The 17,391-nt window shown below is 47.0% G+C and overlaps 1 protein-coding gene and 1 long non-coding RNA gene across 3 annotated transcripts in view; both read left to right on the top strand.

Annotated features, from left to right (window-relative positions):
- The first annotated feature begins 491 nt into the window (after nt 1-491).
- Nucleotides 492-2,848, top strand: LOC311624615. Its single transcript, XR_014795352.1, has 3 exons — nt 492-590; nt 2,370-2,459; nt 2,762-2,848. It is a non-coding gene; the product is annotated as an uncharacterized lncRNA (long non-coding RNA).
- Nucleotides 2,849-11,805: 8,957 nt separating this feature from the next.
- Nucleotides 11,806-17,391, top strand: part of GOLGA5 (golgin A5) — a 36,844-nt gene continuing 31,258 nt past the window's right edge. The window contains exons 1-2 of one of the 2 annotated variants that reach the window (XM_084885949.1): nt 11,806-12,067; nt 14,480-15,052. In XM_084885949.1, coding sequence (XP_084742075.1) covers nt 14,509-15,052 — 544 coding nt within the window. In that variant the 5' untranslated portion in view covers nt 11,806-12,067; nt 14,480-14,508. Of the gene's footprint in view, nt 12,068-12,133; nt 12,296-14,479; nt 15,053-17,391 lie in introns of those variants that run through there. The other variant, XM_084885948.1, reaches the window with a different exon arrangement.

The following is a 17,391-nucleotide window of genomic DNA, read 5'->3' as shown; positions in this document are numbered from 1 at the left end:
GAGAGAATCACTGATGGGCTGCCTCCTGCAGACCCCCTACTGGGGATCAACCCCACAACCTGGGCAGGTCCTTGACCGAGCATCTCACCAGCAACCTCATGGGGCCTGGGAGGACCCTCCACTAACTGAGCCACACAGTCGGGCAGCTTATTAATAAGATGTTCTATGTTGTTTTTTAAGAGTGTGATTAAGGCCTCAGAATCAGTTGTCTATTTTGCACTTGCGACACATCTCAGCTCAGACCGGCTGTGTTTTCAGTGCTCGGTGGCCACAGAAGGCCGTGGTTGGCTGATGGGACGGTGCACTGGTTGTCCCCATGTCATTGGCTGGCTGGGTCATTCCCACTGGTGTAGATCACACCACAGTGGCCTCTTTGAGCACGTGGCCCGTTTCTTCTTTTGGGAACATTTCCCAGCAGTGGAATCACAGGGCACATGGTGTGGAAGACATTGCTGCCCTGTGTTTTAGATGCTGGTTGGTGAGAAGGAGAACCTAGAAGAAGAACAAGATAACCTGAGAAACCAGATTGAGACATTGACGGACAGGAACAAAAAACTTCTAACAGAGAATGAGGACCAGGCTTGGCTCATGTGAGTGGTGTGTGCTGACCTGTCAACACAGGGGTCCTGGCTTCCAGCTCCACGCCTAGGCCTGGCCTCTGGGCAGAGAGCCGCGGGCACACTGGTGTCCCAAGGACAAGGGACACACCATCTTCCCCATGCATCCTGCTCTCCTTTTCCTGGAATGGTTCTGAATTTCTGCAAGTAGGGGTGGTTGGCTTTTCAAAGATACTGCCCACTGCCAGAGTTTTCTTCATCGGCTTTTGGAATTCAGTTCAATTTTAAAAATATGACAGCAGTAAAGAGTGGTGCCCAGGGGAGGAACTCAGATGGTGGGCTGAGCCGTTTCTGTGTGATTTCCCTTAACAGGCTGGAGAGAGGGTCTTGGTGCACCGTGGTTATCCTCCCTCGGCCGACAGGACACATTCCTGGCTTTGGCATAGGCCCTGCGAGGTGCACAGACCAGTGACCAGGTGGCCAGGAATTAGTAGCATGATGGGATGTGAGCAGAACTGTGTGCACAGCAGACAGATGATGAGGAGCTTCATAGAGGCCTAGAAGGAAGCGTGGTGGTGGGAGTTGGGGTGCTGCTGCTGACCCGGATGGGGGACAGGGCTGGCCAGTGGGGGGACGTGAAGGTGGAGCACGGGGGTCTGGGTGCAGGGAAGGTGCAGGCAGTGGCAGGAGGGAAGGTGGCAGCAGGTGGCGCCCAGCTGTGGAAGGCGTCCATGCCCGGCTGCCAGAAAGGAGGGCAGGAGGAAGAGCCTTGGTGTTGGAAGCCTTGTGGTTGGAAGTCAGGTAACCGGAGATGCATCTTGTGGGTCCAGGGTGGTCTTCCCCCCTCGGTGCCGTGCTGCTGGACTGTCCTTCCCTGTGGTCAGGAATGGCTGGCCATGTGGACAGAGGGACATGGCCACAGTGACCACGGGGGCACTGTCCCAGCTCCCCGGGGTCATGGTGCTGCTTTCCTACTCTCTCGGATTCTTCTGCTCGTCTACAGGTGGTTGGCCACCTACCCAGGATGCTGACATGGAAAGCCACACTGTAGTTTTGGGGTAGAGATGACTGTGGCCTGAAGTTGGCTCTCTGTAATGCAGCGGGTAAAAATGACCAGCAGAGGTTGGGCAGGTGCCAGTGAGAATCATGGGCCTGGTGCCCAGTGGTTTTGCATTAGACAGTGTCTGCAGGAGGCCAGGGAGATGGCAGGCTTGCTGAGCCTGCTCTGAGCAGAGTGTGCCCCAGTCCGGGGAGGGTGTGCTGCCTGCCCTGGGGGAGTCTGTGCGCCCAGGGGTGGAGGGCTGGTCAGAGCCCTATGGGAAAGCGCTCTGGCAGAAGGCCAAGCAGCAGGGCCGTGGGGAGAGAAGAGCACAGACGAAGAACAGTGCCAAGGGCGCTGGGAGCAGAGAGGGTGCTCAGGGGTCCAGTGGTTGAGAGCCATCACTTTCTCACGGGGCGCTTACTTCATGGTGAACTCGCAGAAATTTCCTTGTGCTGACGGAGTCTGAGCAGCTGTCAAGGCCCACGGTTTCCGACCCTGAGTGTCACATGGTCGGGGCTTGCTCTCCTGAGCTGACGTTCAGCCTGATCCTCGGTGCTTCGGGTCTCCTCACCTGTTAGGGTTCCCGGACCCACGTCACATGCTTCATCCTCACAGTCCGGACCCCGCGATCATAAAGGCCATGAGCACCGTGATGTCCGAGTCCCAGGAAAATGCTGGTCCTTCTGGGCCGGGTCCCAGGCTGGGCCGGTGAGTCTATTTGCGTGTTTTATTTTACAAACCAGATTGTTTTTCTTTCTCTCTATTTACAGAGAGAAAGTGAATTTACCCACAGTCAAAGTGGAGGAGGAGGAGGAAAGAATCCTGGATTCCTTCGAGTCCCAGGCTCCGGTTCATAAGAAGTGAGTTGATTTGATGGCAGTAACTTAAGCCCAGAACAGAGAGCTTGCTCTTTCACGAGTGGGAAAGCTGTGGCCGTCTAGAGCAGGGACCCGTTTGTTGGCCCGCACCTTCCCCTCTATGGCAGGTCCAGAGCGGGGTCTGTGTGAATTCACTGCAAATTGTGTTCTACCTCCTGTGCCCCACATAGGAAGATCATGTTGCTAGCAAAGAGCTCCATCCTTCTGAACCCCAAATTAACAGCCACTTGCCCGGCTGGAGGGACAGTGAGGGTTGGAGTATCCTAAACCTCTACTTCTAATAGGAAAAAGCGCTGGATGCGAGCTAGAGCGATTGTCAAATTCTTCAAACGCAAAAATTGTGATTCGAGAAAACCAGCAAAGCTGACCCCCAACTGTCCTCCCGAGACCGTGGAGGCCACACCATCGTGCTCACAGTGGCTGGAAGAGTGAGTCACCCACAGTGCGCCTGTGGGGAAAGGTAGGAGGCTGACTTGTCTGCAGGTGGAAAACAAAGGGGAGGACCTCAGGTCTCCTTCGTGGACAGGGCAGCACCAACCACATGGCGTGCTGGGTGTGCACACGTGTGAGGAGCCTGAAGGGCGTGTGCCCTTCTATCTGGTTGTTCACATATCCTTATATCTGGTTGTTCACATATCCTTAGATATGTGAACAACCAGATAGAAAATATAAGCCCACGTCAGTGTTGGGGCAGTCTCATCCCAGAACAATTTAGTTCCTTCAGCATGAGACCTTCCCCCATCACACACAGGTAGCGGGTCCTGGAATGTCCATAGCAGATCTCCATACAGTTCCCACAGAGAGAGCTCAAGAGGGTATGATTTGGGGTTCCTTGTGTCTTCCAGGCCTAGGATAAGCCACTTGTGGAGGGAGATCCCAGTGCATTTAACATGTGATGGACATGTGCAAGGTCTTCAGCAAGGCCTCGGGGGCTCTGATCTTTCTGTCCCTCTGAATAGTAGGTGGGATTCTCTTCTCCCACCTTCCTGGCCTTGAGTCCTCCCACCAGGGGGCGCTGTGCCTGGTCATTCAGGGCTGTGGATGGGAGTGAGCCAGAGGTTCCACAGTGGATGTCCAGTTGCATGAGCTGCATGTGTTTCATGAGATCTGAGAGCTGTCAGTTAGAAGCTGCACGATTATGTGCCCATAAAAAGAAATGAATGGGTGGTGGCAGTGACCATTTTGTCAGAATTGCCACCTAGCCGACAGTGACTGTGAGAGATGCTCCAAACTACATCCTGATTTCAGAGATGTGAGGTTTGGAGGTGAAAATGTGCATCTTATAATCAATTAAACAAAGCCCTCATCTTAAACGTGGCTTCCTTTTTAAATTCACTTTTAATTAAATATTATTGTGTAGATTATTTACCTATAAACCTGCCCAACTTGCCCCCTGAGAAAGCTAAATGTTAGGAAGGACACTAGGTCTTTCTGAGGACCAGGGCCGTGCCTGAGACTCGTGTGCTCTCAGAGGCTGGCATCACAGCACCTGACAGGACCCAGGGCCTCTGACAAGCCGCCTTCGGAATGTGACGTGTGCACAAGCCTCTCCGGGTGGCATTCACCACTTCAAGTCCTGGTGTGTCACTCAGGATGCAAAGGTGAAGTGTGCACACGCATGCCCCCTGTGTGGGGACTGATGCTTGCATCCCCAGTCTGTACAGCAGGTGAATGCTCTCGTGCAGGTAGATGATCATGAAGCTTACTAACATCTCTTTTATCTAGAGGGGTTGTGTTGCCTCAGGATTTCATACGGCTCCTTAAATGTTGTGACATTTATCATCTCAACTTGTGTTACATTGACTTAAAGAATGAAATCAGCCTAATTGAGTTAGCAACCCTTTCAGAGAAAGAAAAGCTTGACTGATCCAAACTGTGGTTGGGCTCCATGAATGAGCAGGTCGGTATAAATATTAGTAACGGCAGCCGTGCAGTGGTGCTTCCTGGGCTCAGCACCTTTAGGTAGTGAACCTGCTTTATCTACCGCCTTTAGGTCTAACTGCCGGGGAGGTAGGCACGACTCCTACCCCCTTTCCAGAGCTGGGAAAGTGAGGTTTGACAGGGGTAAGCACTGGCCCAGAGAATAAGTGGTGGATCTGGGATCCGAACCCAGGTCTGAAGGGTTATGGGGCTTGAACTTTACCCCTTGAGCACTGCCTGCACTTCAAGCTGCTTTGGTCCCTGAAGATGCTGAACCAGCCTGGGCCCCTGCATTGAGTAGTCAGTCCTTATCTTGTGCTGTGAGCTTTGGCCAGCAGGTGGCGCTGTGGGGAAAGAAGTAACCAAGTAACCAAGGTTCCTCTATGGACTTTGAACCCTCAATCAGAAATCATGGTATAAATCAGTTATGTTCATGTATGTGTGCATGACATGCTCAGAAAGTTAGACCACTTGTATGCTCTGATAAGACTATAATTTAAAGGCCATGAAGGGCAGGTTTAGAGTAGAGGATGTGTAGGGATCTAAACAGGAATATTTTTTCAAAATATATTTTTTATTGATTTCAGAGATGAAGGCAGAGAGAGAGAGAGAGAGAGAGAGAGAGAGACAGAGAGAGAGACAGAGAGAGAGAGAGAGAGAGAGAGAGAGAGAGAGAGATAAATCAATAATGAGAAAGAACTATTGATTGGCAGCCTCCAGCATTCCTCCTAGGGATTGGGCCGCATTCCGGGATTGTGCCCTTGGGACCTTTTACTCCACAGGCCTATGCTCTGTCAACGGAGTGAAACCAACTAGGGTTAAGCAGGAATAATTCTTGATGCTGAGACTGTTTTGGCATCAAAAAGAGGTAGAGACTTATCTGCTTTGTCAGAGGTAGTTATTTTCATTGTTTTCAAACTTATCCTCTATAAGAGGTTATGTTAGATGTATAAGAATTACTGGTGAGCCCTGTCTGGTTTTGGCTCAGTGGTTAGAGTGCTGACCCATGGTACGAAGGGGCACAGGTTTGATTCCTGGTCAAGGGCATGTACCTCGGTTACAGGTTTGATCCTGGGCCCCATTTGGGATTCATTCGAGAAGCAACCAGTCTCTCTCACATGGATGTTTCTCTCTCTCTCCCTCTCCTTCCTCTGCTCCCTCTCCCTCACTCCCTTTCCTTCTATCTCTCCTTCCCTCTGTTTCTCCCTCTCTCCCGCCTCTTCCACATTCTCTCTAAAGATCAATGGAACAATATCCTCCAGTGAGGATTTAAGAAAAAGTTAATAGTGAATAGTGGAGGTAGACAATTTTACTACAGAAACATACCATTAAGTGTTTCAAGCTCTTGGAACAGGAGCAGGAGTTAGTTGTGTGTGAGCCTAGGTGTCAGGGAGCCTGTCATTAAAATGGATGAGGAAGCCCAGCTGGTGTGGCTCAGTTGGCTGAGCATCATCCCATGAACCGGGAGGTCACGGTTCGATTCCTGGTCAAGGCACGTGCCTGGGTTTCAGGCTCCATTCAGGTGGCAGCCAATCCATGATAGAAACATCATTGATCTTCCTGTTTCTCTCTCCCCTTCCCTTCCTTTCTGAAATCAATAAAAACATATTTTTAAAAAAGGATGAGAGGGAAAAGCCAAGTCCTAAGTTAACAAACATCTTATTTAATAATCTAACACATTGAAACTGAAAAATGATCTAACACATCAGCTCCTAGAGCAATATAGACTTCTATAGTGTCATTTGTTAATATTCAGTTCATTTATTGGCTGTTTTGTGTTGTTTTCTTTTTTCCTTCTTCTCTTGGTTATCTGGGGATAACCCTTTAGCTGCTCCGCCCAAAAAGAACAAAAAGAAGAAAAAGGACAAGTCACCAGCGGCTGCCTGGCTTTGCTGAAGCGCCTTCAGTTCTGGTCATCCTTGGACACCCCACCCCCTTCCAAATAGGCTCTCCCTCTTCCAAACACTACATATTCCGTTCCCTTTACCAGTTCCTCACCAAATACCCTCCCTCGTTTATAAAACAAAAACAAAACAAACAAAAAATCCAAAAAAAATAAATAAATAAAATTCTAAAAAAAAATGCCCCCCCCCCCAAATCCAAAAAAACAAAACAAAAAAACCATAAAAGACCACCAGTGACCTATAACGAAAAGGCAAAGGACCCATAGTGGCCCCCTCCTCCCGACCCCAAAGAAGCTCCGGAGCCTTCAAACTACCAACGTGCCCTCGAGGACAACAGCCTCCTCTCCTGTCGGCCTGCGGAGCCTGGAGCGGCTGTAGAAGAGGAACGAGGTTCCCGGGCTGCTTCCATTTGTCTGTTAGTGACAACGCTGCGCCATTCCTAAGGATCACACACCACATGTGGGACTCCGTCTGATCCTGCAGCCACTGCTGTCTTTGGAACAAATCCACTGCGGCCTGGGGACGCTCACAATGCAAACACTTCCCAGAGGCAGACACTATGTGAGCGGGCCCCTTAGAACGCGTGTTAGCTACATCACCTCCATTAAAGCGTGTGTGTGCGTGTGCGAGTGAGTGGATACACACATGCACGCACTCTCTCAGGGCTGGGCCCTCGTGGTCCGGAAACTCGACTCCCTTTCCCAGAAGCCTGGTGGTCCCAGGGGAAGCCCAGACCAGCCAGACTACAAAGACCTTGAGTCCTGGCTGGACCCCGGAGTCAGGCTCACTGTTAACCCAGAGCGTGGCCAAGCCCGGCCGGGCCCCATGTCCTGCAGGCCAGGGTGGGCTTCCAGGCAGGTGGCCTCAGGCTTTGCCTCTGTCCAGCTGGCTCCTGGGGCCACACGGGGACCTGCCTCCCCTGCTCACTTTTCTATAAACACTGGGTCTGCCCGGCCTGGTGATGGGGCAGAGAGAAGCCCTGCCCGCCCCTCCCAGCAAGTGGCCACAGTGTGCAGAGGGGAGCGTGTGCGAGAGGCAGGGGCAGCCTGATTTGGAAAGTGGCTGCAGCTCCCCAGTGTCCCCATGGAGATGAGACTCTGATTTACTGTCTCTGAGGGACTTCCTGGGGTAGAAAGCACATTTAATATATTACATTCAGGTGTACCCCCTTGTGAAATATATGTGCTTTTTAAAAATTCTATTTATTTCTTTTAATAAATGTTTATTGTTCAGATAATTACAATTGTTTCTCTTCCCCCCCCCCCCCCACATAAGCTCCCCTCCACCTGGTCCCCACTCCACCCTCTGCCCTTTTACTCTCCCCCCCCCCCCCCGCCTTTCCTCATCCATAGATATATGATTTTTGTCCAGTCTCTTCCCATTCCCCCCACACAGACACCCCTGTCGCCCTGAGAATTATCAATCCCCTCCCATTCTATGCCCCTGATTCTATTATATTCACCAGATTATTCTGTCCCTCAAATTTTTAATTCACTTGACTTTTAGATTCACTTGTTGATAGATATGTGTTTGTTGTTCCTAATTTTTATCTTTACTTTTTCTTCTTTTTCCTCTTTTTAAAGAACACCTTTTAGCATTTCATATAATACTGGTTTGGTGGTGATGTACTCCTTTAGCTTTTTCTGATCTGTGAAGCTTTTTATCTGCCCTTCAATTCTGAATGATAACTTTCCTGGGTAGAGTAATCTCTGTTGTAGGTTCTTGCTATTCTTCACTTTGAATATTTCTTGCCACTCCCTTCTGGCCTTCATAGTTTCTGTTGAGAAATCAGCTGATAATCATATGGGTGCTCCCTTGTAGGTAACTGTTTTTCTCTTGCTTCTTGTAAGATTCTCTCTTTGTCTTTTGCTCTTGGCATTTTAATTATGATGTGTCTTGGTGTGGTCCTCTTTGGATTCCTTTTGTTTAGGGTTCTGTACACTTCCTGGACTTGTAAGTCTATTTCTTTTACCAGGTGGGGGAAGTTTTCAGTCATTATTTCTTCAAATAGGTTTTCAGTGTCTTGCTCTCTCTCTTCTTCTGGCACGCTCATAATTCTGATGTTGGTATGCTTGAAGTTGTCCCAGAGGCTTCTTACACTATCTTCAACTTTCTGGATTCTCTTCTCTTCTTGCTTCTCCGGAAGAGTGTCCTTTGTCTCTTTGTATTCCAAATCTTTGACTTGATTCTTATGTTCTTCTTGTCTGCTGTTGGGTCTCTGCATAATATTTTTTATTTCAGTCAGTGTATATTTAATTTCTAGTTGGTTTAATTTCTTTTTCATATTCTTGAGGATCTCGTTAAATTTATCGGCCTTTTCTAGGAAATTCTTGAAAAACCTTATAACTATGGTTTTGAACTCTATATCCAGTCTTTTGTTCTCCTCCATTTCTTTTGTTTGAGATCTCCTTCCCTTTCTTGGCATTTTCGCTGCTTATGCAAAAGCAGCTGTGTGGAGCCTGGGCAGGTTTGTAGAATGTGTGGGGTGTGGCCTCAGGGTGGGGAGGAGCCTAAGGTTGGGGTGGGGTCTCAGGACATCACTAGGCTGGGGTGTGGCAAACAGCTATGGCTGCTGTCAGCTGTCTCTGCCTTTCAGGGTTTCCAAGTCCCCGCGCTCTAGTGCAGTAAACAATGATTGCTGCGCGCACCTCTGCAAAAAAGTCACCCTCACTTTCAGACCCGATGGCCGATAGACCAGCTTCTCGCCTTCGGTGTCTGGGTTCCCCGAGTGACCCCAGAAACTGGATTTCAAAGTGATCGGGAGCTTGATTCCCTGCGGGTTGAAAAAAAGCCCCACGCCCAGTCGCAAGCCACCAGCCCGATTCGCGTGCCTCCATACCTAGGCTTTTTAGCTTTTCAGCATTTATGCTCCTTTCTCTTTCAGCCAGCTTTCCCATGGTTCTGGGTGATAGATGTTTTTGTCTTTTAGTTGTAGTTTTGAAATTGTTGTGCAAGGCGGCAGATTAGTTGCTCACCTATGCCTATGTTTTCTTATAGAATCTTTATTATTTTACATTTCACACTTTGCTCTATAATCTATTTGAAATTTTATGTATGGTATGAAGTAAGGGTGGCTTAGTCCATTGGGCTGTTATAACAAAAGTAGCATAGACCGGGTGGCTTATTAACAACAGCAATTTATTTCTCACAGTTCTGGGGCTGGGAAGACCCAGATTAGTACCGAGGCAGATTCAGGTTCTGATGAGGGTCTGCTGCTGGTCCTCACAGGTGGCCACAGATGGCCATCATCTCAGTATAACCTCACATGGCAGAATGGGTGAGGGAGTTTTTGGGGGTCTCTTTAATAAGGGTGCTAATCCCATTTATGAGGGTTCCATCCTCATGACCTAATCAAACTCAAAGACCCCTCCTCCATAATCCATCACATTGGAGATTGGGATTTCAACATGAATTTTGGGGGAATACAAGCATCCAGTCCTATAGCAAGAGATTGATATATATTTTCCCCATGTAGATATCAAACTCAGCCAGGGGCTTATACATTTTATTTTATTATTTTTATGCTGATCAGTCCAGTACTCCCCCTCCCCCAATAAAATTGAGGGTCAGAGAGATTAACTCACTTGAAAGTAGTTGCTAGCCAAATAAGAACCCAGATCATCTTATTTCTGCGTCTTTATCATGCCATCTCAATTCACTGGACATTCTTATTCATTACTCCAACTTCCCTCTCACCCCTTCAGTGGTTAAGAACATTGCTTCTGGAGTCACACTGACCTAGGTTGGAATCCCAGATGTACAACTTACTCCATGTAACTTGACTCTGGGCAAGTAACTAAAGCTCTCTGAAGCTCACTGCCTTCATCTGTTAAAATGGGGGTACATATTCATCAGATTTATTTAGGTAAGGCTATATAAGAAGTAATCTCAAATCCCAGTAGTATCCAAAAGCAAAGTTTTGCCACTGGTGTGGCTCAATGGTTGAGTGTCAACCTATGAACCAAGAGGTCCTGGTTCAAAGCCTGGTCTGGGCACATGCCTGAGTTTCAGGCTCTATCCCCAATATGGAGCATGCAGGAAGCAGCCTATCAGTGATTCTCTCTCATCATTGATGTTTCTGTCTCTCTCTCCTCCCTTCCTCTCTGATATCAACAAAAAGTATTTCTTAAAATATTTTTTGAAAGAAAGAAAAACAAAGGTTTATTTTTCACTCATGTGACATGTTAGATGTGGGCTGATTCACATCTCTTTTTCCTTCCAGGATCCAGAGGGAAGGAGGGAGGGAGCAGCCCCATCCGGGACAGGGAATTCTCATGAGAGTAGAAATAGATCAAGAGAGTTAGTGAAAACACATAATGACTCTTAACGCTTCTGCTCAGATGTGTTGAAAGTCACTTCTAGTCACATTCTATTGGCCAAAGGAAGTCACATGATCCATGTTGACATCAGTCAGGCTGGAAAGGACACTCATAGGACACATTGCAGTTATCTGGTGACAGGTGGTGATATATAATCCTTAACAGAAAGAGCACCTTCCTGGCAGCTATTGTGAGAATTAAATGAGGTGAAGCACATTCAAATGCTTAATAAAATATTCTGCACTTAATAAGGACACAAAAACTGTTAGATGCTATTGTTGTTATTACCTCCCATTTCTGTTGAAACGTTTTCTGTTCACTAGACTGGGCTAATCCCGACTTGTGAGGAAGAAAACTTGTGATTACTCCTGATATGCAATCTTTAGACAATAAGTCTAATGGCACAGGTTTTGGAGTCATATGGACTCCTTATTAGAGCAGGTGATCCTAGACAAATTACTCTCTCTGATCTTTAGTTTCCTCAACATGAAAATGAGGATCCTTGGGACTCTGTTGTAGACTTGCCATTAGGGCTAAATTAGCCCAATCCTCTGACACAGTACGTGCTGAGTATCTGGTGAATTACTGAATGTGGATTTTAGACTGCCTTCAAACATTCAATGAACTGTAATAGTATAACTACAAAACTGCTTTTGGGTCTCCGCTCAATTGTCACTTCCTCAGAGTCCTTCTCTGGCCACACAATTAAAAGTGCCTCCCCCACCTCCAGTCACTTCTCTCTGTTTTCTTGTCGTCACAACCCTGGTAATGTTCTGAAATTGTCTTGTTCACTCATTGATTTACTTAATATCTATCTCCATCACTGCAAAGGAAGCTCCGTGAAGTCAGGGATCTTGTTTTACTAATATGCATCCTCACCTCCTGCCCTGGGCCTCAGCATCCTCACCCATAACCTGCGGGGCGGAGCCAGGAAAAGAGAAAGGGGAATGTCGCCTGGTCCGCCTGAGCCTCACGCCCCGCCCATCTCAGGCCCCACCTTCCTTCCCGGCTGGGCACGGCTCTCACCACCCACCTGAGCTGCAATGGGACTCCGCCCCGCCGGCAGGATGGGCGTGGTCTCCAATGTTGTGTCCGCCGCGTGCTGGCTGTCGTCGGGGGAATAGAGTGACGTCATACGCACGCGGGTCCGGCTCTGCCCCAGGCGGAAGAGGGCGTGGCCAGGCTCGAGGTCCCCGCAGCCGCCGGCGCGGCCGCCTGAATCGCCTCCAGGTGGCTGTCTGCTCTCCGCTCTCGGCCGCTCAGGCAGCTCGGAAGCCACTCTGTTTTGGGGTCCTCGCTGCCCTTCCACGTCTCCCGGAAGAGCAGCCGGGCCGTGGCGGGGCCGTGGCAGGTGCGGATACGGCTTGCTCAGCCTGGGCGCTCTCCCGGCGGGCTGCTGCGGGGGCGGCCCAGGAGTCCTCAGGTGCAGCCGCTCGGGAGTCCTCAGGTGAGGAGGTGGCGGGGCCCCGGTGGGCAGGACCGGTCCGCTTGGGGCGTTCGTGGCCTGAGACGTGGGGGCGGCGTCCCCTTAGCCGAGTCTTTGGTCCCCGCCGGGTGACGGTGGCCTGAGTGAGGAAAGGGGTCTCAGCTGACTTTGTTTAGGAGCCTCCCCTCTCCTCCCTTCCCCGCCCCCAGTCTGGCAGGACCGCTCTTCGCCTTTCCGGGGCTCGACCAGGTAGGTGGTGGGAGCGGAGTGGGGATCTGCACTCGCCTCCCTGGGATCCGCTGACGGTCACTCCCTGGGACCGACCCTCCGACGCCAGCTTTCCTTCCTCTGTGCGGACGCCTGTCCTTCCGGCCGGCCCTGCGCCGCAGCCCCGTCCCCGTCCCCGTCCCCGTCCCCGTCCCCGTCCCCGTCCCCGCGGCCTCTCCTCGCCCCCGCGCGGGCCGGGCCCCGGGGCATCGGCCGCGGGATGCTTGGAGGGGTTTGGACCTCTCAGGTCCGTTCGGGATGTTTGTCAACCGGGCCGGTCAGTGCCCAGGGCCCTTCTCGGTATTTGTTTAATTGGGTCATTACCGTGACGCCACAGGCCTTCGCTTTAAAGCCCTGTTAACTTTAAAATGAGAGGTGCCGTGTAAGGAATTAATAAGTGTTTGTGCTTTATTAGCAGAGAGACTTTGCCTGCGACGCCACCAGTGTTTACGTGAGAATAAGGGATCCTTTACGTCTGTAGGGGTTTTAGATGTTACAAAGCATTTCAGCTCCATTTTTTCACTTGATTTCACCTACACTCTCTGAACTACCCAGGGAGTTTGTAGTCCCATTTCTTTCATAAGGAACAGCTTTGGAGGGTTTCTTGAGGTTATTCGGATACTGAGCCACTAGATGGGAAAGGCAGGGATTAAAAAGTGGGTCTGGCTGATGTAGGCTTGAGTATCTGAGCTGCCATGTCAACTGCGATCTTTCTAAACCTTTTCCCCAAGTGTGGGGGAAAAAAGATACATGTGTTGCCACTTACAGCATAACGTGGTTGTGAAAGTCATGTGCTGAATGCTTGCACAGAATCTGACATAAAAATTCCATTCGGCAGTATTTATGGGTGCTTACTGTGTGCTAAATGCTGGGAATTAATTGGTGAGCAAAATAGGGCTTTTACCCACCTCCTCCCCTTCCCTGAGAGGGAGAGAAAGAAAAGGAAACATAATTATAAAACAAAAAAGGGCCTATGACAGAAAAGAGTAAGTGTGAGCACAGAATGATAAGACCCGATTTACATGGAAATAAAAAGGTTTGGGGAGCAGATGACAATTCAAGGGGAGATTAAGAACCAGAGATAAAGTGAAAGTGTTCCAGGCAAAAGGAACAATGTGCACATTCAAGAAATGTTGTCTTTCTTGAGATATATATATATATATATATATATATATATATATATATATATATATATATATATTTCAGAGAGGAAGGGAGAGGGAAAGAGAAATATCAATGATGAGAATCATGGATCAGCTGCCTCCAGCGCTCCCCCTACTGGGGGTTGAGCCCCCAACTCCAGCATGTGCCCTTGACTGGAATCGAACCTGGGACCCTTCAGTTCACAGACCAACACTATCCACTGAGCAAAACTGGCTAGGGCTGTTTGCTAACTTTTTAATACAGGACTCTTTCTTCTATATCACACGGATTAACTACTTGTCATTACTCAGATTCATTGTGTCAAGCTGTAAGTACTCAAATATATATCAAATGAATGTCTATGCAGTCTTATTTTTTAAATTCTTAATTTCGCATAATGTGCATACGGTAGGTAGTATTTAACTTATTGAAAGTGTGCTTTAGACAGATATGTGTACACCTTAAATTATCCATTTTAGTGCTGCATTTAAAAAATAGATTTTGTATTAATCAGAAGTTTCTTCAAGTTTTAGCACAGTAAAACAAACTTCAGGGGATTGTTTTTATTGGGTTGCACTGAAATTTTGCTGTAGTAGATGCTCTTTGGATGCTTTTGCTCCATTACATTTATCCTTTGTTGAAATGGAAGTAATAACAATAGTGGATAGTGGTAGTTGTAATTATGGCACTAGGAGCTACTAAACTGAGTGCCTCTTGTGTACCAAACTTCCCTCAGAGTGTTTTTATTTATCATTTCATTAAAAAAAATATCCTATAATGTAGGTACATTTATTTTACTCGTGTTCTAGATAAAGTGTCTTAGTTTCAATAAAGCAGTTTACTCAACATTACATAGCTAGTAAGAAGCAGAGCTAGGCATTCAACCCAGGTGAGGCGGGGGCCCAGTGGCAGGACCCTTGGGGTGTTAATGGCCTGAGACGCGGGGGGAGGAGTGGGGGGTGTCCCCTGACTCCAGGCTCTGCTGTTACACCACACACTGATCACTTCGTGTCCTTTTTACAGGTTCACCATAGGACTATTCTGCTGCCATCATGTCCTGGCTTGCTGACCTTGCTGGAAAAGCAGAAGATCTTTTAAACCGAGTCGATCAAGGGGCTGCAACAGCTCTCAGTCGAAAAGAGAACACCAGCAGCAGCATATACAGCAAAAATACCGACTATCCTGAACTTCACCAGCAAAATGCAGACTTGACTTACCAGCCTGGATCTAAAGCTAATTATATCTCCTCAGCAGCTGATAACATTAGGAATCAAAGAGCCACCATCCTAGCTGGCACCACAAATGTGAAAGCAGCACCGAGGACATCAGTGGAGGCCTCCCATTCTGTTGAAAACTCATCTGTTCCCAGGCCTTCGTCCCAATTTGTTCGGAGAAAAAAGTCAGAACCTGATGATGAGCTGCTGTTTGATTTTCTTAATAGTTCACAGAAGGAACCTGCTGGGAGGGTGGAAATAAAAAAAGAAAGGGGCAGGCCCCCTGCCCTCCCGAGTTCTCAGACTATAAGCGCCAGCGCCGGGAACACCAGCGTAACCACCGTCAAAGCCACTGAAGAAAATGCTGGGAGCCAAAGCCATGGTAGCTAATCAGTCCTCATTTCTTGTAGAGTTAAGCACATTGGATGTGTCATCCCAGCCCAATACGTTCTGGCAGTGTTTCTCGTCCTCGTGTTGTCACCTGTCCCCATTGGGGGAAGGGCAGGCTCTCTGTCAGTCAATATGCAGTTATAGTAGGGACCTTTGAATTTTGTCTGTAGGCTAATTACCCCAGCATCTGAGAAATTACATCCAAAACGATCCTCTAAAACGGGGGGGGGATTCTGAAATACGAAAGAAAACGTAATTTTGGATTTGGAACTTTCTCAGTTCATTTCTTTTTGTCGTTGAGATTATAAAAATGGCAGGAGGCTGTACTTCACATATATATTTTTTTCCCACGTATATTCTTCATTATCAGTTTTTTCTGTATTCCACCCAGAAGTATTATAAAACAGACTGAACCGTGATCCAAGTTCATTTAAATTTCTGTGAAATTACCTCTACCTGGACATCTGCTCATCTGCAGAAAGGAGGTTAACGTGTTAATGTGGCTAATTCAAGTACCTACTAACTATTTTTAAATGGCAATAAATATGATAGGTTCCTACAGGGATTCCTTATAAAGTTGGTGATTAATGGAAGCCTGTTATGTTCTTAAATGTTACAGTTTCTCCCACAGTCTTGGCTGCCAGGGAATAAAATATGCCTTGTATCTGTAAGATAAAAAAAGTGATAAAGGTGACCACTTAGGGCTTTTAGGACAGGCGCATGTAGTAGCAGTTGATTAATTATGCACACTTCTAAATTTCTTCTCAGCTATCTTTTCAGTGGTTATACAAACGTTGAGAACCTAATCGAAACCTAATAGTTTCAAATACACTATGTAAGTGAATGAAGTGGTTCAGAATCTAGTGGGTGAGGTAGACGTGTTAACATAATTTACATATAGTGTCATAAATGCAGTAATTGAGGTATTGCCAGACGGTGCTGAGAATATAAAGGAGAAAGCAACTAATTGCCCAAGATTTCAGGTCAGGGTTCAGAGGGTCTGTCATTGGAGCTTGGTCTTTAAGAATGGATTGGAGAGAGCATCCCCCGCAGAGATCCTTTACGTTTGTTAGTGTTGTTCTGGGAACCCGGAGTGTAAGATAGATTCCTATAAATCATTTTTTGTTAAAAAGTGGTCCCTGGACTTCTTGCATTAAAATCATTTGTATGCTTAATAAAAAATGAATTATTGGGTGTCTCCCCGGACCTCCTGATTCAGATTTTCTGGGGATGGAGTCAGGGCATCTTAAATTTTTTTTGACTTTTAGGTGGTTGCTAGGCCAGTAAAAATTGCAAGTACCATAGCAATGTGATACTAAGAGAGGTCTTTTAAGCCTAGATTTGACTTGAGTTATTTTTCTACTTTTAAGGAAAACAGCTTACATTTTAATTGTAAAGGAGGGATCAACCTGATTGACAGGGATGTTAGTGAGAGAACCAGTTAATACATGGGAGTTACGATAATTGTTTTGTTTCTCTAAGGCAGAGTCTCTCAATTTTGTGACTATTGACAGTTAGGCTGCATAATTCTTTGTTGTAGGGGACTGACTGTCCTATGAACATTAGATGACAGTAGCACCCTAAGTTGTGACAAGCAAATATGTCTTCATACATTAGCAAATGTCCTTTGGGGGGCAAAATCACCCCAGGTTGAAAAGTTCACTCTCAGCTCCTTAGAAGTGGAATTGTAGGATGTGACAATGTTCAAATACACTAGTAACAAACACTAAGCTGTTTTCTTAAAAGGTTGTACCAATTTATAATTCACCAGCTGTGACTAAGAGTTTCTTTTGCTCTGTGTTCTCACCAAAATTTGATCATTTTCAGTGTGACTTTTTATATTTTTCTAATCAGGTGTGAAAATGTCATTACTTTTTTACTTCTCTCATTGCTCTATGAGGTTAAGCATCTTTTCAAATATTTGACTATTTGGGTTTCATATTTTGGGAAGTAGCGAAAACCTACTTTTTCAAAATCATTTTTCCCCAGTGGATTATTGATTTAGCTTCCTTTGTAAAGGCATTATTTTAGTCCATTTTAATAATTAACTATAGTCCACATTTTAGTATCTATTTTTTTTTTTAGTAAGGAAAAATATATTTGCATCATATTTAGTAGCAAATTAAAAACAGGATGATTCTGAATTCCTGATTCATCTGAGGGTTTCTTTGAATAAGGTATTTAGATTCCAGTTTGCTCTGACCTATTATTAACTCTCCTTGCCTTGAAACCCACAGCTGTTCTTTTGTGCCTTTCCAATATTTCAATATTGAGACTTCTTTTTTTCAAAAAAGTTTGGAGACAAATGTGAGACTAATTCTAGTCACCTAA

This window comes from Pipistrellus hanaki, assembly GCF_964339955.1.
Source record: "Pipistrellus hanaki genome assembly, chromosome: 1".
NCBI classification, from domain to species: domain Eukaryota; kingdom Metazoa; phylum Chordata; class Mammalia; order Chiroptera; family Vespertilionidae; genus Pipistrellus; species Pipistrellus hanaki.
This window is presented reverse-complemented; position numbering and strand designations above follow the sequence as displayed.